Below are 25,336 nucleotides of genomic sequence, written 5' to 3'. Positions count from 1 at the left end.
GTGCAGTGGTGAAAGCCATCTTTATTGTGGCTGAAAAAATCGCCTGACCTTGAAAGTGTTTTTCAGGAGGTGCATTTTTAAAACAGTGTATGCTGAAGGTGTGCTCTGGACCAAAGAAAGGCTTTTTACAATGTTAGTTTGTTAAGAAACACACCACAGACAGAGTCAGGGAACTAGCAGAATATCTGATGATACAGCTGGCTGAAGAGGCATGCAGTTTTCTGGCTTTTTCATTAGCTGTTGACAAAAGCACTGACACTACTGATACAGCACCAGCTGTACTGGCTAAGATAAATAAGTCCTAATTTGTCAGAATTCTATATTTTCCTCCACAGACATGTGTGGTCAAAAGTGAAAACTCAACTGCAACGTGATTCATGTGTTACTGTATTTCCCACCAGCAGTGTTTAATTCACAACTAGACAAAATAAGCACAGCAGTAATATATCTAGAAGTCTAATGTTCTGAAGGTTAATGATCAAATACAATTCTAAAAGATACAGCAGTATTACCAACAGTGCCAACAAGTTGGATCTTCTGCACTGCAAGCAACATTGAGAATACATAGATTACTACACCTGTAAAATACAATAAAAGACAATACCTCCATGATTTTGTTCCTGTTGATTTTGCTGAATTTTGGAGAAATAGGGAAACTGGTTAGTGTGGTTTTGGGTTCACATCAGCAGAATGAAGGTCAAAATTAAATGTTGGATGAAACCAAATAATCTGCCTTATGTATTCAGGGAAAGTAACTTACAGTTTAATCTAGTGGAAGGTTAATTTACACCATGAAAAGTCACAAATGCCATTAAGAGCATTTGAAGAGTGAGTGTTTTGTACTTTAATCAGACCCTGGAGAAAAGAGAACATTGTGCTTAAGTATTCTTACACATGACCCAAGTTGTAAAAAATGTTATATTCAAATAAACATGTATACGGTATCAGCCATTCTTTCTTAACTACATAATTTTGCTGTTGCTCCCAGTGACACATTATTCTTACCTGGATTTTATATTGTACAAACAAAATGGATTCATTCACTCTTGTGAAATTAACCACAGTTTTTTATGATTCGGTGACCCGGCCCATGATAGCTTTCTTTGTGTTTCTCTCTGGTCTCAGTAGGATTATGTAACATTTGGGTCCAAACAGTGCCACCAAGAGGCCAAAGCTTGAGGCCAGGATGGCAAATACCTCCACTGCATCTGCATATTTGCCTGGTGAGCTGATATAAGCAGGGACAAATGCCACCCACACAGCACAGAAGATCAGCATGCTAAAAGTGATGAGTTTGGCCTCATTGAAACTGTCTGGAAGATTCCTTGCCAGAAATGCTAACAGGAAACTGAGAATAGCCAGTAAACCAATATAGCCAAGTAGGATTGCAAAACCAACTGTGGACCCAACTACACACTCATAAACTATCTTATCATTGTGGTATTGAGTGTTTTTATGAGGAGTTGGTGATGAAGAGACAAGCCAAACAGTGCAGATTACTGCTTGAACAGAAGTAAGAATCAGAACTGTGCCTCTCTGCTGTAAGACACCAAACCACTTCAGACTGGCTTCACCTCCTGGCTTGGAGGCCTTGAACACAGCCAGAACCACCATGGTTTTCACCAGGATACATGAGACACAAAGCACAAAGCTGATCCCAAATGCTGCATGTCTCAGCTGGCATGTCCAAAGTCTGGGTCGTCCAATGAACAGCAATGAGCAGAGGAAACATAACTTAAGTGACAGCAATAGCTGGAAACTCAGTTCTGAATTATTGGCACGAACTACAGGTGTTCTGCGATGATGGATGAAGATGCCTAGGATAACAGCACAGATAAATGTGCCCAGCAGTGAGGTGGTTGTCAAGAAGATTCCCAGAGGATCATGATAAGAGAGGAACTCTGTTTTCTTAGGAACACAGTGATCACGCTGGGGACTGGACCAGAAATCCTCTGGACAACTGGTGCACTCCGTGGAGTCTAAGAAAAAAAGTGTTGAGATACATGTCTATATTATGTATTCAAACTGAAATGTTTAAATCTGAACACTCACCAGTCTTATTGCTGATCATTCCCTCAGAACAAGGGACACAGTCAAAACAACACTCAGGTTGCCCCTTCTTACTGGCCATGCGGGTACCTGGAGGACAGCTCTCACTGCACACTGACTGGGGTGGCTGTGAGGAGAAAAATAATCAAATGTTATTCTACACTACTATACACTATTATAATGAGTAATCCTTTAGCCAGAGGATAGTAATCTGAGAATTTAGAAGTAACCTTTTTGGATTCAAAGTTCCAGAAGATTCTGTCTTCATCAAGTGTGAGTTCTTCACCTTTGAAGGCTGACTTCTTAACCTCACCCACAGTCTGAACTTTCAGTTCTTCCATCAGGAAGCCACTGCCAGTTCATGATATCATAGATTGGTAAGACATCACCATTCTCATCAAACGACACTTGATCACCAAATGATGTGGTGAAGTTGACCTTATCCAAGTAATACACAAGCTATCAGTATAAGAAAAAAGCAAAAAGAATAATAAAAAGGAAATGAAAAAATGATTTTATATGACTATGGTGACAACAGGGTACTTATAATTGAACTGCATACAAGCAGTTTGAATATGTAAAAATATTGAAAATTTTATCAGAGCAATTCCTTCAAAGTTACATTATTTACAATACCATACACCTAGTGACCAGATGTTGCTTTGTTTGATCTGATATTTCTGAATACTATCCACTGCTACCACCCAGCTTTCACAAAAATCCTTTCATCTATCTGTTACGTATAATACAATTATCATCTCATAGCACTGTATTAAATCCTATACCCTAAATGTTATTCCGCAAAAAATACTAAACACAGGATTTAATCACTTTAAGAGGTGGAGTGTAAACTGATATCACACCTGCCATTGCTCCAGTCTTTGTAAATTTCCACAGCTGTGCCCACTGAAAGGCCCTCTCCCTGGCTCACACTGCAGCATGTCATCAAGGGCATATGCCAGAGCATACACAGCCTTATACACATTATAATCTGGCCTGAGGTCTGAAACATCCAAGAACTCAGTTGCCACATTCCCTAGATCTTCCTGTCCAGTGCATAATGCTCCTCCAGCTTCCACCCAACCTGCTGGAGGTGGTGAAATTCTACACTGAAATGTGTGTTCCCAAAATTGATTTACCTGAAATATATTCAAATTATAAACAATGACAATATATCACTCTTGATAATACTGTGTCAGATCGTAAGGTTAAATTCTCACCATGTTATTTCCATAGCTGTTGTTGTGGTGTAGGTCAGGACGTATTTGTAACAGGAAGTCTTTGAGCCCTGGTATTTCTCCTCGACGGATGGCAATGCCCAGTGTTCCACCCAGGTACGGCATGAGGCGGGGGGTCTGGAACACAATAGCTGATATCCAGACTTCACTGGCTATCCACTGCAGGCCTGTCACATTCTGCCTCACCACCTGTACATTGAGTTATATCAGCTATATTACTTCATGCTGACATGCCACATTAGTCACATTATCTGTGCAGTATGATGAGTAAAGTGATGAATATCATCATAACTGGAGGTGAGTATAACTCCAGTTATGATCTCACAGTATCATCCTCCCTGCAGCCGTTTTCAAAAATCAGATATTTAACTTATTATGAATTAATTATACTAATTATGAATTATATTTCAAGCCCAACCTCTTCCAGTAGGTCAATCATTTTTCTCTCCTGTGCAAACACAATGACCACACGAGCTGTGGATTTCTTCATCACATCCACAATCCTCTTTATTTCAGATGGATTATTTTCCCTGGGTAAAGTCTCTGTATAGGCCAGACAACCTCCACCAGATGGACCCAGGTCAGATTGGAAGGATCGGGCAGCGTAGAGTCCATAATCATCATCACCGATCAGCAGACCTGTCCAAGTCCAGCCAAAGTGTTTTAGAATCTGAATCATAGCACGCACCTAAGTGAGTACAGAGTGGAGGGATTATTGCACAAGCTGGATTCTTTTACAGGAAATCCTGATAACAAGTTCCACAGTGTACCATGTTTAATTATTGCCTTTCGGTGCTGTGAATAAATTTACCACTGCTACACAAAAGGAAAATACACCAATCTACCACAACATTAAAACTGATGACTGGTTTTAATGTTGTGGTTAATTAGTGTTTGTAATACAGGGATGTTCTTCCTGACAGATATTTAACTGCACATGCTTAATTTCTTGCATTACCCTTTTGCTGATAGATTTTCACCTGGAAAGCATCACTTGGGATCGTCCTAAAGAAGGATGGAAACTTTTGCCGGTCACTCAGACAGGAACATGTAGCAAAATAACTCACCTGTAAAAAACACAGACTATACAACCTGAAAACAGTCAAAGCCTTCACCGACCCTTTCAGTTTTAAGGTTGATTATTTCATGTTTCAAGATTAACTAAAAGTCAGTGTTTCAAAATAATTAATAGATGGTAATTTCATAATTAAATCAAGATGATCAAAAAAATTAATAGATGGTAAAGCAGAAAAACTCACCATAGGCACTCTGTACAAACCTAAAACAGAGGAGATGGCAATAGAACGTGTAGAGGAAGATTCACCCACAATCCCGAGAACTGGAGGGGTTCCTATACAGTTCTCATGTAATAGAACTTTCTCTTCTTGACCATTGATTAATGACAATGCTGCATGAAATGCAACTCCTACTTGGATACAGTTATCATATAGAGTGTATCCCAGAGTCACATTAGGTAGCAGGTTGGAGTCTCTGTTGATCTCATCAATAGCAAAGGCCATGGTCAGGGCCTGTCTGAATGCTGAAACATCAAAACTAACACATAAAATACCAATGTTTACTTCTGAAAACAAACAAACAACAACAACAAAAAAAAACAAACAAACAACATGATAAAGTGTGCAAACATATACATGTTACACAGTTTCAGATTTTGTGAACGATGAAGACAGCTGAATAGCAACAACCATAATAATACTTGAAAGAAAAGAAATAGAAATGCTGCAAAAAAAGCAATAAAATAAAATTGGCATAAATACACAATGTGATTCCTTCATAGTAATTTCAGATGATCAAAAATACATTCTACTGATTGAGCTGATTTTCTCCAGTTTCAGCTTTTTTCTTTTTCCCTGACAAACTCACCCATGGCAGATGGGCTGTTGTGGCTCTGAGGTAAAAGACAGGTCTGGATAGATAGAAAAGAAGTGGATTCTAAAAAGTCCACCTAGAACCAGATCTCCATCCTTGTGCATCCCATTTAGATGAAACTGTCGCTGTAACTGGCAGGAGGTGGAATAAATAGGGGAGGACACAGCTGAGGAAAAGTAGGAATACAACAAGAACAAGAGGAAGTTGGTGGCTAAAAATGTCCACATGACTTTTGTCTGGTTCACCACTTTTCTGAGCCCAGTTATTAGTTCTTACAGCTATGTCACCCCCTTTTATTGAGTTACATTATTGTTTTATCTTGCACACCACCCATCAGGGCAGGAGAAAATGTAGGGGCAGGGCCTAAAATGCATTTCATTTCATATAGTTTTTATAATGAAGATGAATTAATGTGGTCACTTTAATTTACAAATCTCCAAGGCCATGCCGGCATCCTTTCCAATCCAAATTTAAAGTGCAGATGACCATGATGATCATGGTTTTCTAAAACTTGCAGTTAAATGATGTGTATGTTAGTTTTGTTGAATGTCACGTTAAGTGGACTTCCATATGAATTTTCAGTTTCAGACTGTTTCATACATACATACATACGTATGTACGTATGTATGTACGTACGTATGTATGTACGTATGTATGTATGTACGTATGTATGTACTCATCCTTTGGGGATGAGTGATACTCAATATGTCAGCCCTGTGATGGACTGGCAATCTGCCCAGGGTGTACCATTCCTCTCACCCAGTGTCAGCTGTATCACTCATCAGCTGTATCACTCATCCTTATGGGATGAGTGATACAGCTGACACTGGGTGAGAGGAATGGTACACCCTGGCAGGCCATCACAGGGCTGACATATTGAGACAACCATTTACACTGACATTCACAGCTTGTGGCAAGAGTCACCAATTAACCTAACATGACTTTGCACTGTGGCAGGAGACTGGAGTACCGTAATTTCCGAACTATAAGCCGCTACTTTTTTCACACGCTTTGAACCTTGCGGCTTAAACAATGATGCGGCTAATTCATAGATTTTTACGGGCTAGCGAGCTTCATGCTGCAAAAACATTTAGACAAGTGCGGCCTGTATATGTACTTTTTTTTTCTTTTTAAATTAAGTGGGTGCGGCTTATATTCAGGTGCGCTCAATAGTCCGGAAATTACGGTACTTCACTTGCTTTAAAATGCAAAACCATAAAATATAAGGTATGATTAGTGCTGCAGAGCCATGGGCCCCTCGGAAATCAAAAATAAACAGAAACTTTCCAGAACCATTTCGCAAATGTACTCTAGTCTTGATTCCAGTCCGATAAAGTAGTCAGCGTTATTTCAGCTTCAGTTCTGAGACTAAAACTTTTTAGCAGAAAGCCTGTATTGCAAACTTGAAGTTGGTTTTTAGCAACCAGGAACAACAACCGAGGAACACTGGGTTGTATTATGGGAAATGTAGGAACCATTGTGAAAAGGACTTCTTGCTTTAATTTTGACAGTTCCTTTTTTAATCTCGTTACACCCCCACTTTTATTGAGGTGCAGTACTTAAATCCTGGGGAATTTCTTCAAGCAAATATTCAAGCCCTATTTTCAGATCTAATCTAGGCTGTCAGTGGCACTGAAACTGTGTTAGGATATAATATAGCTTTATATACTTGAAATGATTAGTACATTCTAATTAGTCCAGTTTTTATACTCTGAGTGAATACCTGTAGTCCCTGTAGTCCGGTCAACAACAATTTCTCAAAGATACTATAATACTGTAGATGCCAATATTTTTGAACTTTTTTTGGTCACTTTTGATCAGTCTGTGTTTTGGATCAGCACCACTGAGAATTCATAGAGTAATGCAACTTTCCAACATTCATATTATTTTCTTACTGTTGATGTTTTGAATCTCAGGAGCTGAGAGGAGCTTTTTAAATTTGAATTACAGAATCTAGTGAGTGTTTCTGTAAGTACACATCAGATCCACGTCAAATTAAAAACTGTTGGATTAAACCAAATTATCTGCATTATGTATTCAAAGAAAGTAACTGAACTAAATCAGGTTAACTTACACCATGAAAAATCACAAATGCCTTAAACAGCATTTGAAGAGTAAATACTTCATACTTTACTTTCAAGTTGGAAAATATAGAACAATTTATTGTGTTTATGTAGTTGTACACATGTGATCCAAGATTTTAAATTCAAATACATGTATGTGGCATCAGCCCTTCTTTCTCAATTACATGATAATGCTATTACAATTAACACATTGAAATCAGTGATTAAAACTGTCTGTTAAATTTAAGTGCAAGTTTTTATGACTCAGTGCCTCGGCCCATGATAGCTTTCTTTGTGTTTCTCTCTGGTCTCAGTAGGATTATATAACATTTGGGTCCAAACAGTGCCACCAAGAGGCCAAAACTGGAGGCCAGGATAGCAAATACCTCCACTGCATCTGCATATTTGCCTGGTGAGCTGATATAAGCAGGGACAAATGCCACCCACACAGCACAGAAGATCAGCATGCTGAAAGTTATGAGTTTGGCCTCATTGAAACTGTCTGGAAGATTCCTTGCCAGAAATGCTAACAGGAAACTAAGGATAGCCAGTAAACCAATATAACCAAGTAACACTGCAAAACCAACTGTGGACCCAACTACACACTCATAAACTATCTTGTCATTGTGGTATTCAGTGTTTTTATGAGGAGCTGGTGATGCAGTGACAAGCCAAGCAGTGCAGATTGCTGCTTGAACAGAAGTAAGAACCAGAACTGTCCCTCTCTGCTGTAAAACACCAAACCACTTCAGACTGGCTTCACCTCCTGGCTTGGAGGCCTTGAACACAGCCAGAACCACCATGGTTTTCACCAGGATGCATGAGACACAAAGAACAAAGCTGATCCCAAATGCTGCATGTCTCAGTTGGCATGTCCATGGTCTGGGTCGTCCAATGAACAGTAGTGAACACAGGAAACAAAGCTTAAGTGACAGCAACAGATGAAAACTAAGTTCAGAATTGTTGGCACGAACTATAGGTGTTCTGCGATGATAGATGAAGATGCCCAGGACAACAGCACAGATAAATGTGCCCAGCAGTGAGGTAGCTGCCAAGCAAATACCCAGAGGCTCGTGGTAGGAGAGGAACTCTATTTTCTTAGGAACACATTGGTCACGCTGGGGATTGGACCAGAAATCCTCTGGACAACTGGTACACTCCATAGAGTCTATGAAAATAAGGAAAGTGTTGTGCTACATCAACCTTGCACCCCAGAAATTCTTTTTATGACGAAATAAAGTGTAACAACAAATACTTTTTGAAATTTGACAGGTTGCAAATATGTTGATTACTGAACACATCAGTACCCCCCAAATATCTGATCTTGGTGTACAACATCCACTTCTAGTGACAACAGCATTATTAAACTTTTTCATGGATATGTTTAGGCACTCACAGGATTTGGTTAAGGTTATAAAAAGATCTTGATCTCAAGAAAAGTTCACAGTGACTCCAGAAACATTGCTATGAACATTTAATCAAAACCTGCCTGCCATTTAATCAAAAAATGCCTCTGATGCCTGAACCACACACAGGACAGTAGATGCAAACTCTGGTCTCTGGCAGGACAATTGTGTACGTTGAATGCCCGACATCTACCCTAGGCACCTTCTTTCGAATGCACGGCCATTAAGAATGCAACTCTTCATTTGTTGAGCTGTGTTTCCCTCAAAATGTATTTGCTGTTACAGTTATATCTATATATAGATATACATGTAATTTCAGAACAGCATTGGATAAATAAGTGTAATGTATCTTGCAATGTAATCTGCAATGCTTAAAGTTGAACACTCACCAGTCTTATTGCTGACCTTTCCTTCAGAACAAGGAATGCAGTCTAAACAGCACTCAGGTTCTCCCCTCTTTCTGGCTATGCGGGTCCCTGGAGGACAGCTCTCACTGCACACTGACCGTGGTGGCTGTAGGGAGAAAAGTCTGTTCTACACTCTTTTACACTGCTACAATGAATTATTAGTGGGAAGGAAGATAGTAGTCAGAAAAATCAGAAGTAACCTCTTTGGATTCAAAGTTCCAGAAGATTTTGTCTTCATCAAGTGTGAGTTCTTCACCTTTGAAGGCTGACTTCTTAACCTCACCCACAGTCTGAACTTCAGTTCTTCCATCAGGAAGCCACTGCCAGTTCATGATATCATAGATTGGTAAGACATCACCATTCTCATCAAATGACACTGGATCACCAAATGATGTGGTGAAGTTGACATTTTCCATGTAATGCACAAGCTGTGAATATCAGATTAAGGGACAGAGAAAAAGGCAAAGAGGTTAGGGGAAAAAAAAGAAATCTATTTTTAATGACTGTGGAGAAAATAGTAAAGAGAGACTTTGTCCATCTGTCAGGCATATTACAATAGTTCAAAGTTTTGTATTGTTTTTATCCTATACCCTAAATGCCAGTTCACAATAATCACATGACCCGCATGAACAGGTATAAACTGATATCACACCTGCCATGGCTCCAGTCTTTGTAAATTACCACAGCTGTGCCCACTGAAAGGCCCTCTCCCTGGCTCACACTGCAGCATGTTATCAAGGGCATATGCCAGAGCATACACAGCCTTATACACATTATACTCTGACCTCAGGTCTGAAACATCCAAGAACTCAGTCTCCACACTCTCTAGATCTTCCTGTCCAGTGCATAATGCTCCTCCAGCTTCCACCCAACCTGCTGGAGGTGGTGCAAATCTACATTGAAATGTGTGTTCCCAAAACTGATTCACCTGAAATATATTTAAAACTGTGTGTTATAAACACGGACGTTGCATTACTCTTGTTAATAGCAGTGCATATTGCAAGGTTAAACTCTCACCACATTATTTCCATAGCTGTTGTTGTGGTGTAGGTCAGGACGTATTTGTAACAGGAAGTCTTTGAGCCCTGCTATTTCTCCTCGACGGATGGTGATGCCCAAGGTGCCACCCAGGTACGGCATGAGGCGTGGGGTGTGCAGGACAGCAGCTGATGTCCAGGCTTCACTGGCTATCCACTGCAGGCCTGTCACATTCTGCCTCACCACCTGTACATTGCATTATACCAAATGTATTAGTTCATACTGCCATGTCACAAGAGTAGTATCTAGTTTCCACAGTTGATGTCATACATAGGTGAAATCCTGTGTTTTACACAGCATCATGAACAGTGATGAATATCATCCAAAATGGAGTTCAGTATAAGTTGCCTGAGTAAATGATATCATTCTAAAACTAGCAGTACCTCTAAAAAATTCAGAGGTAGAACATATTCTATCTATATATTCTATATTCTAGGTATAATACTGTAAGCTGTAAAATCGTATTAAGCTATAATCAAGTTATATCTCAAGCCCAACCTCTTCCATTAGGTTAATCATGTGACTCTCATGAGCAAACACAATGATCACACGAGCTGTGGATTTCTTCATCACATCCACAATCCTCTTTAGTTCAGCTGGGTTGTTACCCCAGGGCAAAATCTCTGTGTAGGCCAGACAACCTCCACCAGATGGGCCCAGGTCAGATTGGAAGGATCGGGCAGCATGGAGTCCATAGTCATCATCACTGATCAGCAGACCTGTCCAAGTCCAGCCAAAGTGTTTTAGAATCTGAATCATAGCACGCACCTAAGTGAGTACAGAGTGAAGTGATAAATACACAGGCTTGAATAATCTCTCACTGCAAATTAATGATAAACAGGTTCTCCAATGGACCATATTTACTTATTGTCTTTCATTGTAGTTATCTGACACCATACAACTCCCTCAGTGAGACATATAATGTTCCTGATGATACACAAAATATGATATATTCTTCAGTGCATAAAATTCTAACTGCATTTACTTTATTTCATGCATTCGTTGTGCTGATAGATTTTCACCTGGAAAGCATCACTTGGGATCGTCCTAAAGAAGGATGGAAACTTTTGCCGGTCACTCAGGCAGGAACATGTTGCGAAATAACTCACCTGTGAAAAACACAGACTGCACATCCTAAAAACAATTGAAGCCTTTACCCACTCTTTCAACTTTTCAGTGTTCACTACTTTGTAACTGACTTTTAAAAAAATCTAAAAGATCAAAAAGAATTAATAGATGTTAAGGCAGAAAAACTTACCATAGGCACTCTGTACAAACCTAAGACAGTGGAGATGGCAATAGAGCGTGTAGAGGAAGAATCGCCCACAATTCCAAGGACTGGAAGGGTTCCTACACAGGTCTCATGTAATATAACTTGCTCCTCTTGACCACTGACTAATGACAATGCTGCACGGAATCCAATTCCTAGTTGGAGGCAGTTATCATACAGACTGTATCCCAGAGTCACATTAGGAAGCAGGTTGGAGTTTCTGTTGATTTCATCAATAGCAAAGGCCATGGTCTGGACCTGTCTGAATCCTAGAATATCAAAACTAACACATAAAATACCAGTGTTTTCTACTGGAAAATACAACATGATGCAATAATTGTTTAAACATGTTTCAACACTATAGACTTAGTAAACAATGAAAACAACTGAATAGCAACAACCATAATAACATTTGAATGAAAAAATAAATGAAAGAGGCTCTGCAAAATGTTACAAATTTAAAATGGCAGAAATACACAATATAATTCTTTCACAGCAATGTCTAATCCTGCCGATTTTCCCCAATTTCTCCTTTTTGCTGTTTCCCTGGAAAACTCACCCATGACAGGTAGGTTGTTGTGGCTCTGAGGTAAAAGACAGGTCAGGATAAGTAGAAAAGAAATGGATTTGAAACAGCCCACCAAGAACCACATCTCCATCCTTGTGAATCCCATTTAGCTGAAACTGTCCCTGCAACTGACAAGAGGAGGAATAAAAATAAGAGGACACAGCAGAGGAAATGTAGGAATACAACAACATGAGCAAGAGCAAGCTGGTGGCTAAAAATGTCCCCATGACTTTCCTCTGGTTCACCCCTTTTCTGAGCCAAGTCATTAAGCTCTACAGCTATTTCACCCCGTTTTATTGACTTATGGTATTGTTTAATCATCCACACCACCCATCAGGGCAGGAGAAGATGTAGGGGCAGGGCCTAAAATGCATTTCATTTCATACAGTTTTTATAATGAAGATGAATTAATGTGGTCACTTTAATTTTCCAGACTGAAATTTTGGATGGTCATGATAATCAAGGTCTACTAAAAGTCATATGAATGTCATTGAGTTCACTTCCATATGCAAGTTGTAGATAAGGTTTTGGACGGTTTCACCTTCCAGTTTAAAACATGAGTAGATAAATATATCAGAAGAGCCATTTTGTACTGAGTGTAACTGCAAATTTGTGAGTGAGGCAAGCATACCAGATCATGCACATCACATGCACAAATCAGCCCTAAATTTGTGGCATTCACCATCACCCAATGATGAAATTAAGTGAAATGTCCACTAGATGGTAGCAGCAACACACTGGGACATTTGGTGAAATAAAACATTTTCCCATCTATTTTTCATTATGCTACACTTAAGCAGGGAGGGAGAATCTAATGAAAGACAGGAAATGTAGAATGTAGGGTTAGAGGACATTCTTGCTTCAATGGAGTGCCCCCTTGAGCAAATACTCAAACCCTATTTTCAGATCCAATCTTGATTGCTGGTGGCACTGAAACTGTGTTGGATATAACTTTCCTTTATATACTGGGGAAGATAAGTACATACTAATTAGTCAAATTTCATATATTTTCCTCCACAGACATTTGTGGTGAAAAGTGTTGTTTTTTTTTTTCTTTTTGTAGTTACCTTGTGTAATTTTTGTCGTGTTTTATTGTTGTGCCCGTTTGGTGGAGTAGGAGCACAACATAAAAGTACAAAGGTCGTTCCCACTCTGGGCCCCAAACCAAATTCGGAACACTGATATAGTGACAGAATTTATTATCACCACAGAAAAAAAAATGGGTGACAACAATTAGAGGCAAAATCAGTTCAAAAAAGGACAGATCAGATAAAAAGAACTCACAAAACCAACAAGCACCGAGCCTCAAAAAAATCCGATGACTGCCATAGAAAAGACAAAATATCTAGAAAGATAATCCCAGAACAGTGTGGAGGCTGAGTTTCTATCACCAGGCATTCTAAAATGGCAGGATATTGTGGAGGACCCCCCCCCCAACACACACACACACACACACACACACACACAAACACATCCTGTCAGGCAGAGACATGAAAGTGTATCCTTACAGGAACAGAACACACACTTTCACTCAAAAATAGTCACACAGAACAGTGGAAGAAAATAGACACGTCAATACAATGGCTAGGGATGTAACCACTGTTTCCAACCACTTTACAACCAGACAAATGATGATAGCAATATCTGGAAGCCTGATCTTCAGAATCCTAATGATCAATAAAATTTTTCAAACCTACTGTAATACTGTTGATACCAATATTTTGGTCTTTTTTTTTTGTTTCTGTTTATAAACAACAATCAGTGGGCTTTCAAAGCACTTCATTTTCACAGTCACGTCTGAAGCTCGAATGTCACATACTTCAATCAATGTTTCCTTCAGTTACATTGCACATGAGAGAACCCATAGATAACTGCATCTTCAAAGGACAATAGCTCCATGATTTTGTCTCTGTTGGTGTTTTGAGACTCAGTAAATGAGAGGATCTTTTTGAATTTGGGTGCAATATATATATAATCTGAATAATGTATTCAGAGAAAATAAGTTTAATCAGGTGTGAGGTTAACTTACATCATAAAAAGTCACAAAGGCCATGAACAGCATTTGAAGAGTAAGTGCTTTGTACTTTAATTAAACCCTGGAAAAAATAAAATAAGTCATTGTATCTAAGTCTTGTTACACATCAAAGTTGTAAAAGATTTCATATTCACATAAATGTAAGTGCTATCAGCCCTTCTTTCTCAATAACATATTTTTTTAATCAATATTAACACACTTTGTCTGACAGTATTTCTATATTGTATGAATGAAAGTGATTTATTCTGTCTAATGAAATTAAGTGCAATTTTTATGACTTGATGCCTCGACCCATGATAGCTTTCTTTGTGTTTCTCTCTGGTCTCAGCAGGATTATGTAACATTTGGGTCCAAACAGCGCCACCAAGAGGCCAAAACTGGAGGCCAGGATGGCAAATACCTCCACTGCATCTGCATATTTGCCTGGTGAGCTGATATAAGCAGGGACAAATGCCACCCACACTGCACAGAAGATCAACATGCTGAAAGTTATGAGTTTGGCCTCATTAAAACTGTCTGGAAGATTCCTCGCTAGAAATGCTAACAGGAAACTCAGGATAGCCAGTAAACCAATATAGCCAAGTAACACTGCAAAACCAACTGTGGACCCAACTACACACTCATAAACTATCTTATCATTGTGGTATTCAGTGTTTTTATGAGGAGCTGGTGATGAAGAGACAATCCAAGCAGTGCAGATTACTGCTTGAATGCAAGTAAGAGCAAAAACTGTCCCTCTCTGCTGCACAGCACCAAACCACTTCAGACTGGCTTCACCTCCTGGCTTGGAGGCCTTGAACACAGCCAGAACCACCATGGTTTTCACCAGGATACATGACACACAAAGCACAAAGCTGATCCCAAATGCTGCATGTCTCAGTTGGCATGTCCATGGTCTGGGACGACCGATAAACAGCAATGAACATAGGAAACAAAGCTTAAGTGACAACAACAGCTGGAAACTAAGTTCTGAATTGTTAGCACGAACTATAGGTGTTTGGCGATGATAAATAAAGATCCCCAGGACAACAGCACAGATAAATGTTCCCAGCAGTGAGGTGGCTGTCAAACAGATACCCAGAGACTCATGGAAGGAGAGGAACTCTGATGTCTTAGGAACACAGTAGTCACGCTGAGGACTGGGCCAGAAATCCTCTGGACAGCTGGTGCACTCCATGGAATCTAGGAAAATAATGTTTTAAACAAAATAAAGTGTTACATTACATCAACCCTATATCATAGAAATTCTGTTTATAAACAACTAAACTGCAACAGCAAATTCTAAAGTTATGTAATGTTAACTGGATTATGTTTTAATATTAAAATGACTAAGAAATTTTGTTAATTCACTAAACTGACAAGTTGTAAATATGTTGATACTGAACACATGAGTAAAATATTTTGTTTACCTCCAAAATATCTGATCTTGTGAAAATATCCATTCTCTAGTGACTATAGCATGATTAAACTTTTTCATGAATATGTTTAGGCACTCACAGGAATTGGTTAAGGTTAGAGAAAGATTTTTGTCTGGTTCAGACACAACATTTGTTAACATTTTACAGACACGATGGGGGGACAGTTGTGAGCTTTGTTTGCTTAACATCCACCACATTAATAAATGCAGCTCTTCATTCATTCATTCCAAAAAAACAACCAACCAAACATACAAAAAATTATAATGACTATGGTTGCTGTGACACTTTCAATAATTCAATGCTGTGGCTGACTGGTGTGAACATATTATATCCCCAAACGGCAGTGTTTACAATGAACACTCACCAGTCTTATTGCTGATCTTTCCCTCAGAACAAGGGATGCAGTCAAAACAACACTCAGGTTCCCCCTTCTTCCTGGCCACGCGGGTACCTGGAGGACAGCTCTCACTGCACACTGACTGCAATGGCTAAAAAAAGACAAATAGATATTTTCTACTCCTTGACACTCTTATAGTGACAAATGCATGGGCCAGAGGATAGGAGTCAGAAATAACCTCTTTGGTTTCAAAGCTCCAGAAGATTTTATCTTCATCAAGTGTGAGTTCTTCACCTTTGAAGGCTGACTTCTTAACCTCACCCACATTCTGAACTTTAGTTCTTCCATCAGGAAGCCACTGCCAGTTCATGATATCATAGATTGGTAAGACATCACCATTCTTATCGAACAACATTTGATCACCAAATGATGTAGTGAAGTTGACCTTTTCCAAGTAATACACAAGCTATGAGAATGGGAATAAAGGATAGAGGGAAAACCAAAGAGGATAGATGAAAAAAAATCTATTCTTAATGACCATGGCATTAAGAATAGATGGCGTGACATAGCAGGACCAGCTAGCAGTAGATAAAATTGTTTCAGCTATCTGTAATGCATATTACAGTTGGTCATCACATAACTTATATATACACTAAATGGTATTCCAAGAGACATGCTCAAACACAGGTTGTAGTAACATGAACAGATGGAGTGTAAACTGATATCACACCTGCCATGGCTCCAGTCTTTGTAAATTACCACAGCTGTGCCCGCTGAAAGGCCCTCTCCCTGGCTCACACTGCAGCATGTCATCAAGGGCATATGCCAGAGCATACACAGCCTTGTACACATTATACTCTGGCCTGAGGTTTGAAATGTCCAAGAATTCAGTCTCCACATTCTCTAGATCTTCCTGTCCAGTGCATAATGCTCCTCCAGCTTCCACCCAACCTGCCGGAGTTGGTGCAAATCTACACTGAAATGTGTATTCCCAAAACTGATTTACCTGAAATATATAGATATAGATAGATATAGAAGACTGTGTGTTATAAATAATGACAATATATAATCCTTGTATATAGAAGATCATATTACAAGGTTAAAGTCTCACTGTGTTATTTCCATAGCTGTTGTTGTGGTGTAGGTCAGGACGTATTTGTAACAGGAAGTCTCTGAGCCCTGGCATTTCTCCTCGACGGATGGCAATGCCCAGTGTTCCACCCAGGTACGGCATGAGGCGGGGGGTCTGGAGCACAGTAGCTGATGTCCAGCCTTCACTTGCTATCCACTGCAGGCCTGTCACATTCTGCCTCACCACCTGTACATTGTATTATACCAAGTACATAAATACATACTGCCATACCACCAAAGTATTATCTGGTTTTCTGAGATATACAGTTTATACTAGATTAGTTTATCTGTGTTACATGATATACTTGTTTTAGTATTATGAGTGAACTGATGCCAATGATGACTGGAGGTTTCTGTCTACTGCTACTTGTCTGAGTAAGTGACCTCAGTCATCCTTTATCGAATCAGAGGTGTAATTTATTCACTTACTTGCAATTTGGTGTGTAAAGTTCAAATATAAATTTTAAATTATTGAATAACTAAGAAATCATATTAAGCTATAATCAAATTGCATTTCAAGCCCAACCTCTTCCATGAGATTAATCATGTGACTCTCATGTGCAAACACAATGACCACACGAGCTGTGGATTTCTTCATCACATCCACAATCCTCTTTAGTTCAACTGGGTTGTCACCCCTGGGCAAAATCTCTGTGTAGGCCAGACAACCTCCACCTGATGGACCCAGGTCAGATTGGAAAGACTGGGCAGCATGAAGTCCATAATCATCATCACTGATCAGCAGACCTGTCCAAGTCCAGCCAAAGCGTTTTAGAATCTGAATCATAGCACGCACCTAAGTGAGTACAGAGTGGAGGGATTAGTGCACATGGTGGAGTAATCTTTCACAAAGAATCCTGCTAAACAGATTCCACAATTAACCCTGTTTAATTATTGTCTGTCATTGTTGTTATCTGACACCTTAAAACACCATCAATAAGAGAAATTAACATTACTGGTGATACAAAAAAAGGAAAATCTACATCATGCACTTTCATTTTGCTGATAGATATTCACCTGGAAAGCATCACTTGGGATCGTCCTGAAGAAGGATGGAAACTTTTTCCGGTCACTCAGGCAGGAACATGTGGCAAAATAACTCACCTGTAAAAATCACAGACTGTACATGCTAAAAACAGTCAAAGCTTTTTCTCAATCTTTCTTTCTTTTTTTCTTTTCTTTTTTTTTTTTTTTTTACCATTGATTATTCCATGTTTTAAAAGTCATATATATGTGTGTTATCCAAAAGAATTAACAGAAGTAGGCAGAAACATGTGGCAATATAACTCACCTGGATATCCTGACATCACTAAAAGCATTTACTGGTCATTTCAAGTCTAAAGTGTTCACTGCTTTGCAAATTATTTTAAGATTTAAACTAAAAAAAGAATTAATAGATGGCAAGGCAGGTAAACTTACCATAGGCACTCTGTACAAACCTAAAACAGTGGATATGGCAATAGAGCGTGTAGAGGAAGATTCACCCACAATACCTAGGACTGGAGGGTTTCCTACACAGGTCTCATGTAATATAACTTGCTCCTCTTGACCACTGACTAATGACAATGCAGCACGGAATCCAATTCCTAGTTGGAAGCAGTTATCATACAGACTGTATCCCAGAGTCACATTAGGTAGCAGGTTGGAGTTTCTGTTGATCTCATCAATAGCAAAGGCCATGGTCAGGGCCTGTCTGAATCCTGAAACATCAAAACTAACACATAAAATGCCAGTGTTTACTACTGAGAAATACAACATGATACAGTAACTGTCCAAACATATACATGTTGCCACAAATTGTGCAGTTATAAACTCTAGAGCAATGAAGCCAGATGAATTATAGATGAATAACAATAACAATAATACCTAAATGAAAAAATACATAAAAGATACTGTGCAAAAAGCAATATATTTAAAATGGCAAAAATACATAACTGAATTATTTCACAGTAATATCTGATGATTGCTGTTTCCGTGACAGACTCACCCATGACAAGAAGGCTGTTGTGGCTCTGAAATAAAAGACAGGTCAGGATAGGTAGAAAAGAAGTGGATGTGAAATAGCCCACCTAGAACCACATCTCCATCCTTGTGCATCCCATTTAGATGAAACTGTCCCTGCAACTGACAAGAGGAGGAATAAAAATAAGAGGACACAGCAGAGGAAATGTAGGAATACAACAACATGAGCAAGAGCAAGCTGGTGGCTAAAAATGTCCCCATGACTTTCCTCTGGTTCACCCCTTTTCTGTCTTTGAGTTTTACCTCTGTGTCACACACTTTTATTGACTTGCAGTATTGGTTACTTTTGCACACAACCCATCAGAGCAGGAGAAGACGTAGGGGCAGGGCCAAAAAAATGAGACTGACATAGATTTTTACTGAAGTAGTACTTATAGGTGCACTTTTAATAATATCTGTCCAAGGCCATGCCAGCAATATTTCCAACATAAATATAATTTGTGGATGACTACAAATGATTGAGTTCTACTGGAAATTGTATGACTGTCACATTACATCTGTGTCAGATTTTCTGAATGTCTTATTAAATGGATTTCTGTTTACTTGTACATAACGTGTACAGACAGTTTCATCTTCCAGCAGAACTTCTTGCCTTGTTATAATATACAAGTTTTCTTCTGATTTACTCCCAGTTTTATACCTAAGCAGAATATTTCCTTTATCTGAACGAATGGGTGAGCACTCTGAATTTAATTGTCAGTTCATGCTTCAGCAGAAAATTCTGTGTCTGTTTTGTTTCCTGCAGTGTGTCTTATCAAGTCCCTATATGTGGAATATGTATGGAGAGAGTCTTGACATGATAGAGAACAGAAGGTTACATGTGTAACCCAGTTGTCTGAGTGTGTGTCTGTGTGTGTGTGTGTGTGTGTGTGTGTGTGTGTATATATATATATATATATATATAAGCCTCTGTTTAGGAGCAGAAAATTAGTGGAATTTCAAAACCTCAGGTTCACTGTCAGTTCTGTATTGAGAGAAAGTAACTTCCAGTTTAATCAGGTGTATGATCAACTTACGTCATGAAAAAGTCACAAAGGCCATGAACAGCATTTGAAGAGTAAGTGCTTTGTACTTTAATTGCACTCTGGAAAAAATAGATTAACTCATTCTGTTTACGTATTCTTACATATATGATCCGGGTTGTAAGAAATTTCATATTCAAATGCATTTATGTGTCAGCTCTCTGGATTACATAATATGTTTTCCTATTAATATATTTTTCTGCCTGTAATTTGTATAGTTTAGAGAAAATTGTTTAATTCTGTCCTATGAAATTACAATTTTATGACTGAATGCCTCGACCCATGATAGCTTTCTTTGTGTTTCTCTCTGGTCTCAGCAGGATTATGTAACACTTGGGTCCAAACAGCGCCACCAAGAGGCCAAAACTGGAGGCCAGGATGGCAAATACCTCCACTGCATCTGCATATTTGCCTGGTGAGCTGATATAAGCAGGGACAAATGCCACCCACACAGCACAGAAGATCAGCATGCTGAAAGTTATGAGTTTGGCCTCATTGAAACTGTCTGGAAGATTCCTTGCTAGAAATGCAATGAGAAAACTAAGAATAGCCAGTAAACCAATATAGCCCAGTAACACTGCAAAACCAAATGTGGACCCAACTACACACTCATAAACTATCTTGTCATTGTGGTAGTGAGCGTTTTTATGAGGAGCTGGTGATGCAGTGACAATCCAAGCAGTGCAGATTGCTGCTTGAATGCAAGTAAGAGCAAAAACTGTCCCTCTCTGCTGCACAGCACCAAACCACTTCAGACTGGCTTCACCTCCTGGCTTGGAGGCCTTGAACACAGCCAGAACCACGATGGTTTTCACCAGGATGCATGAGACACAAAGCACAAAGCTGATCCCAAATGCTGCATGTCTCAGTTGGCATGTCCATGGTCTGGGACGGCCAATAAAAAGTAGTGAACACAGGAAACATAATTTAAGTGACAGCAATAGCTGGAAACTCAGTTCTGAATTGTTAGCACGAACTACAGGTGTTTGGCGATGATAGATAAATATCCCCAGGACAACAGCACAGATAAATGTGCCCAGCAGTGAGGTGGTTGTCAAGAAGATACCCAGAGACTCATGGTAGGAGAGGAACTCTGTTTTCTTAGGAACACAGTGGTCACGCTGGGGGCTGGACCAGAAATCCTCTGGACAACTGGTGCACTCCATGGAGTCTAGGAAAAAAAGTGTTGTGCTACATCAACCCTGTGTCCTATTATTAACATAATGAGGAAATATTGTTTATTAACACATACAAGTTTACCTTGCAGCACAATATCAGCACAATTATTGTTCCAACAATAAGTATTTGCTGTTGCAGTTTTAATATTTAAATTCTGTGGCTGATTGGTGTAAATATTTAATATCCCCAAGGATCATCTTTAACACGAACACTCACCAGTTTTATTGCTGATCATTCCATCAGAACAAGGGATGCAGTCAAAACAACACTCAGGTTCCCCCTTCTTTCTGGCTATGCGGGTACCTGGAGGACAGCTCTCACTGCACACTGACCGTGGTGGCTGTAGGGAGTAAAATGAACATTGGTTATTTTACACTCTTTTATACAGATATAGTCAATAATCTCTGGATCAGAAGATGGGAGCCTGAAGAATCAGAGGTGACCTCTTTGGATTCAAAGTTCCAGAAGATTTTGTCTTCATCAAGTGTGAGTTCTTCACCTCTGAAGGCTGACTTCTTAACCTCACCCACAGTCTGAACTTTAGTTCTTCCATCAGGAAGCCAAAGCCAGTTCATGATATCATAGATTGGTAAGACATCACCATTCACATCAAATGACATTTGATCACCAAATGATGTGGTGAAGTTGACCTTATCCAAGTAATACACAAGCTATGAGAATGTGATAGAGGAAAAACCAAAGAGGAAAGATGAAGAAAAAAAAAAAAGAATTATATTCTTAATGACCATGGTGAACACAGCAGGATCTAAGTCTGACCTAATAATATTAACCATTGCTACCAGTCAGATATGGATAAAAACCCCTTTAGCTATCTGTTAGGCATGTTACAATGATTTACAATGCAGCTCTACATTTAATCAATCTGTCCATCTATTATCTTCAATGGTTGTGGGAGCCAGTCACAGCTGACATCAGGTGAGAGGCGGGGTACACTCTGGACAGATTGCCAGTCTGTCACAGGGCTGACTTTGTATGTAAACCTATGCCATATATGGTACTCCACAAGGAATACTCGAACACAGGATTTAGTCACATGAACAGATGGAGTGTAAACTAATATCACACCTGCCATGGCTCCAGTCTTTGCAAATTACCACAGCTGTTCCCACTGAAAGGCCCTCTCCCTGGCTCACACTGCAGCATGTTATCAAGGGCATATGCCAGAGCATACACAGCCTTGTACACATTATACTCTGGCCTGAGGTTTGAAACATCCAAGAACTCAGTCTCCACATTCTCTAGATCTTCCTGTCCAGTGCATAATGCTCCCCCAGCTTCCACCCAACCTGGTGGAGTTGGTGCAAATCTACATTGAAATGTGTGTTCCCAAAATTGATTTACCTGAAAAATATTCAAAACTGTGTGATACAAACAATGACAATATATCAGCTTTGTGAAAATCAGACCAGATTGCAAGGTTAAATTCTCACCATGTTATTTCCATAGCTGTTGTTGTGGTGTAGGTCAGGACGTATTTGTAACAGGAAGTCTCTGAGCCCTGGTATTTCTCCTCGACGGACAGCAATGCCCAATGTTCCACCCAGGTACGGCATTAGGCGAGGAGTCTGGAGCACAGCAAATGCTGTCCAGGCTTCACTGGCTATCCATTGTAGGCCTGTCACATTCTGCCTCACCACCTGCATATTGCATTATACCTAGTTTATAAACTGATTCTGCCATGCCACAAAAATATTATCTAGTTTTCTGAGTTATACACACTTCACATGGTCAATGTCTTGTTTTACTCATTCATAAACAGGTGCACTACCGTGTTTTACATATTATAATGGACAAAGTGAAGGTGATCATGATTGGAGGTTATTGTAATGTGTCTGAAGAAGTGATCTCACTCAAACTGTCCTTTAATGTAATCTATAGTGTGTGTTGGCAAAACATAATTGTAAATTGCTGAATTTAATCTTTCTGTTTAACAAAAGAAACTGTAGGTTCTATAATTCTGTTAGTCTATAATCAAATTATATTTCAAGCCAAACCTCTTCCATGAGTTTAATCACATGTCTCTGATTCGCAAACACAATGACCACACGAGCTGTGGATTTCTTCATCACATCCACGATCCTCTGTATTTCAACTGGGTTGTCACCCCTGGGTAAAATCTCTGTGTAGGCCAAGCAACCTCCACTAGATGGACCCAGGTCAGATTGGAATGATCGGGCAACATGGAGTCCGTAATCATTATCACTGACCAGAAGGCCTACCCAAGTCCAGCCAAAGTATTTTAGTATCTGAATGACAGCACGCACCTAAGTGAGTACAGAGAGGAGGGATTAGTGCACAAACTAGAATAATCTCTCCTGCTAAATAGGTTGCACAGTTGAACATGTTAAGTTATTGCCTCTCACTGTTATGACATAATGTTACTACTGATAGAAAAAACAGTGTACTTTTTTTTTTTTTTTACTGCAATATGGGGTTGTTCTTGGTGATGAATTCTAGTTGTACATGTTTTATTTTATCCATTTTCCTTTTGCTGATAGATTTTCACCTGGAAAGCATCACTTGGGATCGTCCTAAAGAAGGATGGAAACTTTTGCCGGTCACTCAGACAGGAACATGTGGAAAAATAACTCACCTGTAAAAATCACAGACTTTAATCCTAAAAACATTCAAAGGTTTTACTGGGTGTTTCAACCTTTACGTGTTCACTGCTGTATAACTGACTTTAAATTTGCAATAACATCAAAATGATTAAGATGAATTAATAGATGTTAAGGCAGAAAAACTTACCATAGGCACTCTGTACAAACCTAAGACAGTGGAGATGGCAATAGAACGTGTAGAAGAAGAATCACCCACAATCCCGAGAACTGGAGTGGATCCTTCACAAGATTGATGTAATATAACTTGCTCCTCTTGACCACTGGCTAATGACAATGCTGCACGGAATGCAACTCCTAGTTGGACGCAGTTATCATACAGACTGTATCCCAGGGTCACATTAGGTAGCAGGTTGGAGTTTCTGTTGATCTCATCAATAGTAAAGGCCATGGTCTGGGCCAGCCTAAATCCTATAACATCAAAACTAACACAAACATATCACTGTTTACTACTGGAAAATACAACATAATACTGTATCTGTAAAAACATGATTTTGCAAACGATTAATCCAGTTTAAAAGCAACAACCATAATAATAATAATACTTGAATAACAAAAATAAATTGGAGAGGCTGTGTAAAACAGCAATATGTTTAGACATTCTTTCATAGTAATGTCAAATGATCAAAAGTACACTCTACTGATGGAACTGACTTTCTCAGTTTCTGCTTTTTGCTGTTTCCCTGTTTCCCCTGACTGACTCACCCATAACAGGTAGACTGTTGTGGCTCTGAGGTAAAAGACAGGTCAGGATGAGTAGAAAAGAAGTGGATGTGAAACAGCCCACCTAGAACCACATCTCCAACTTTGTGCATCCCATTTAGATGAAACTGTCCCCATAAACGACAAGAGGAAGAGTAAAGAGGGGAGGATACAGCAGAGGAATACAACATCAAGAACAAGAGCAAGCTAGTGTCTAAAAATGTCCACATGACTTTCCTCACTCCTTTTCTGAAAGCAGTTTTTAAGCTTTATTTCTGACATCCCCTTTTATTGACTTACAGTATTATTTAATCTTGCACACCACCTATCAGGGCAGATGAAGAGGTAGGGGCAGGACCTAAAATGCATTATTTTGTCCAGATAGATTTTGTATTGAGGCCAAATTAATGTATATACTTTTGATAACATCTCTCCAAGGCAATATTAGTCATGTTTTCAACCTAAATTTAAGTTTTGGATGACTGCAATGATTGAGTTCTACTGAAAATTGCACAACAGTCACATTATGTCAGTATTAGGATTTTTGAATGACATGACAAGTGGATTCATTGATATGTATGTTAAGTAGACAGACTGTTTCACCCTTCTGTGAAACTTCTTGCCTAGCAGATACATACAATATTTGTATTCTATTTTTTTTTTTTTACAAATAGTTGTGTTATTCTTTATTAGGTTCGTTTAATGTCATTAAGTGGTCTCAGTGATATGTATGTTAAATTGTACATCAAATAAACAGACTGTTTCACCTTCTGGTAAAACTACTTGCCTGTTCTCCTGTTTAGTACTGATTAATGAGCAGATACATACAGTAATTTTTACAAATACTTCCTACTCTCACCACACGGGCGAGCATTCTCAAACTCAACTGCCATTTCCTAGGACTGCTTGGTTTACTGTGTTG

The 25,336-nt window shown here is 39.2% G+C and overlaps 4 protein-coding genes across 4 annotated transcripts; all 4 read right to left on the bottom strand.

Annotated features, from left to right (window-relative positions):
• Positions 1 to 940: 940 nt before the first annotated feature.
• Positions 941 to 5,296, bottom strand: LOC108899756 (extracellular calcium-sensing receptor-like). Its single transcript, XM_018700381.2, is given in 10 exon segments — positions 941 to 1,979; positions 2,053 to 2,176; positions 2,280 to 2,384; positions 2,386 to 2,508; positions 2,913 to 3,188; positions 3,270 to 3,476; positions 3,706 to 3,975; positions 4,268 to 4,354; positions 4,547 to 4,841; positions 5,172 to 5,296. Coding segments are annotated over 10 exon segments (2,508 nt in total). The 5' UTR covers positions 5,282 to 5,296; the 3' UTR covers positions 941 to 1,068.
• Positions 5,297 to 7,497: 2,201 nt separating this feature from the next.
• Positions 7,498 to 11,625, bottom strand: LOC108899753 (extracellular calcium-sensing receptor-like). The gene is made up of 8 exons (XM_018700377.2): positions 11,350 to 11,625; positions 11,114 to 11,200; positions 10,590 to 10,859; positions 10,071 to 10,277; positions 9,706 to 9,981; positions 9,254 to 9,481; positions 9,036 to 9,159; positions 7,498 to 8,408 (listed from the first exon to the last, which is right to left on the bottom strand). Exons 1-8 carry the CDS (start codon positions 11,608 to 11,610, stop codon positions 7,498 to 7,500), a joined length of 2,364 nt encoding a protein of 787 aa, XP_018555893.2. The 5' UTR covers positions 11,611 to 11,625.
• Positions 11,626 to 14,235: 2,610 nt separating this feature from the next.
• On the bottom strand, positions 14,236 to 18,962 carry LOC108899754 (extracellular calcium-sensing receptor-like). The gene is made up of 9 exons (XM_018700379.1): positions 18,838 to 18,962; positions 18,270 to 18,564; positions 17,868 to 17,954; positions 17,377 to 17,646; positions 16,831 to 17,037; positions 16,450 to 16,725; positions 15,958 to 16,185; positions 15,747 to 15,870; positions 14,236 to 15,146 (listed from the first exon to the last, which is right to left on the bottom strand). The coding sequence occupies exons 1-9, from the start codon at positions 18,945 to 18,947 to the stop codon at positions 14,236 to 14,238; spliced, it is 2,508 nt and encodes an 835-aa protein (XP_018555895.1). The 5' UTR covers positions 18,948 to 18,962.
• A 1,192-nt stretch (positions 18,963 to 20,154) lies between these two features.
• Positions 20,155 to 24,542, bottom strand: LOC108899740 (extracellular calcium-sensing receptor-like). Its single transcript, XM_018700363.2, has 9 exons — positions 24,418 to 24,542; positions 23,843 to 24,137; positions 23,601 to 23,687; positions 23,089 to 23,358; positions 22,525 to 22,731; positions 22,160 to 22,435; positions 21,517 to 21,744; positions 21,290 to 21,413; positions 20,155 to 21,065 (listed from the first exon to the last, which is right to left on the bottom strand). Exons 1-9 carry the CDS (start codon positions 24,525 to 24,527, stop codon positions 20,155 to 20,157), a joined length of 2,508 nt encoding a protein of 835 aa, XP_018555879.2. The 5' UTR covers positions 24,528 to 24,542.
• Between the last annotated feature and the right edge of the window lie 794 nt (positions 24,543 to 25,336).

Source organism: Lates calcarifer, linkage group LG21 (genome assembly GCF_001640805.2).
Source record: "Lates calcarifer isolate ASB-BC8 linkage group LG21, TLL_Latcal_v3, whole genome shotgun sequence".
NCBI lineage: Eukaryota > Metazoa > Chordata > Actinopteri > Centropomidae > Lates > Lates calcarifer.
Note: the sequence above shows the minus strand (reverse complement) of the source record. Positions and strands in the feature narration are given on the sequence as shown.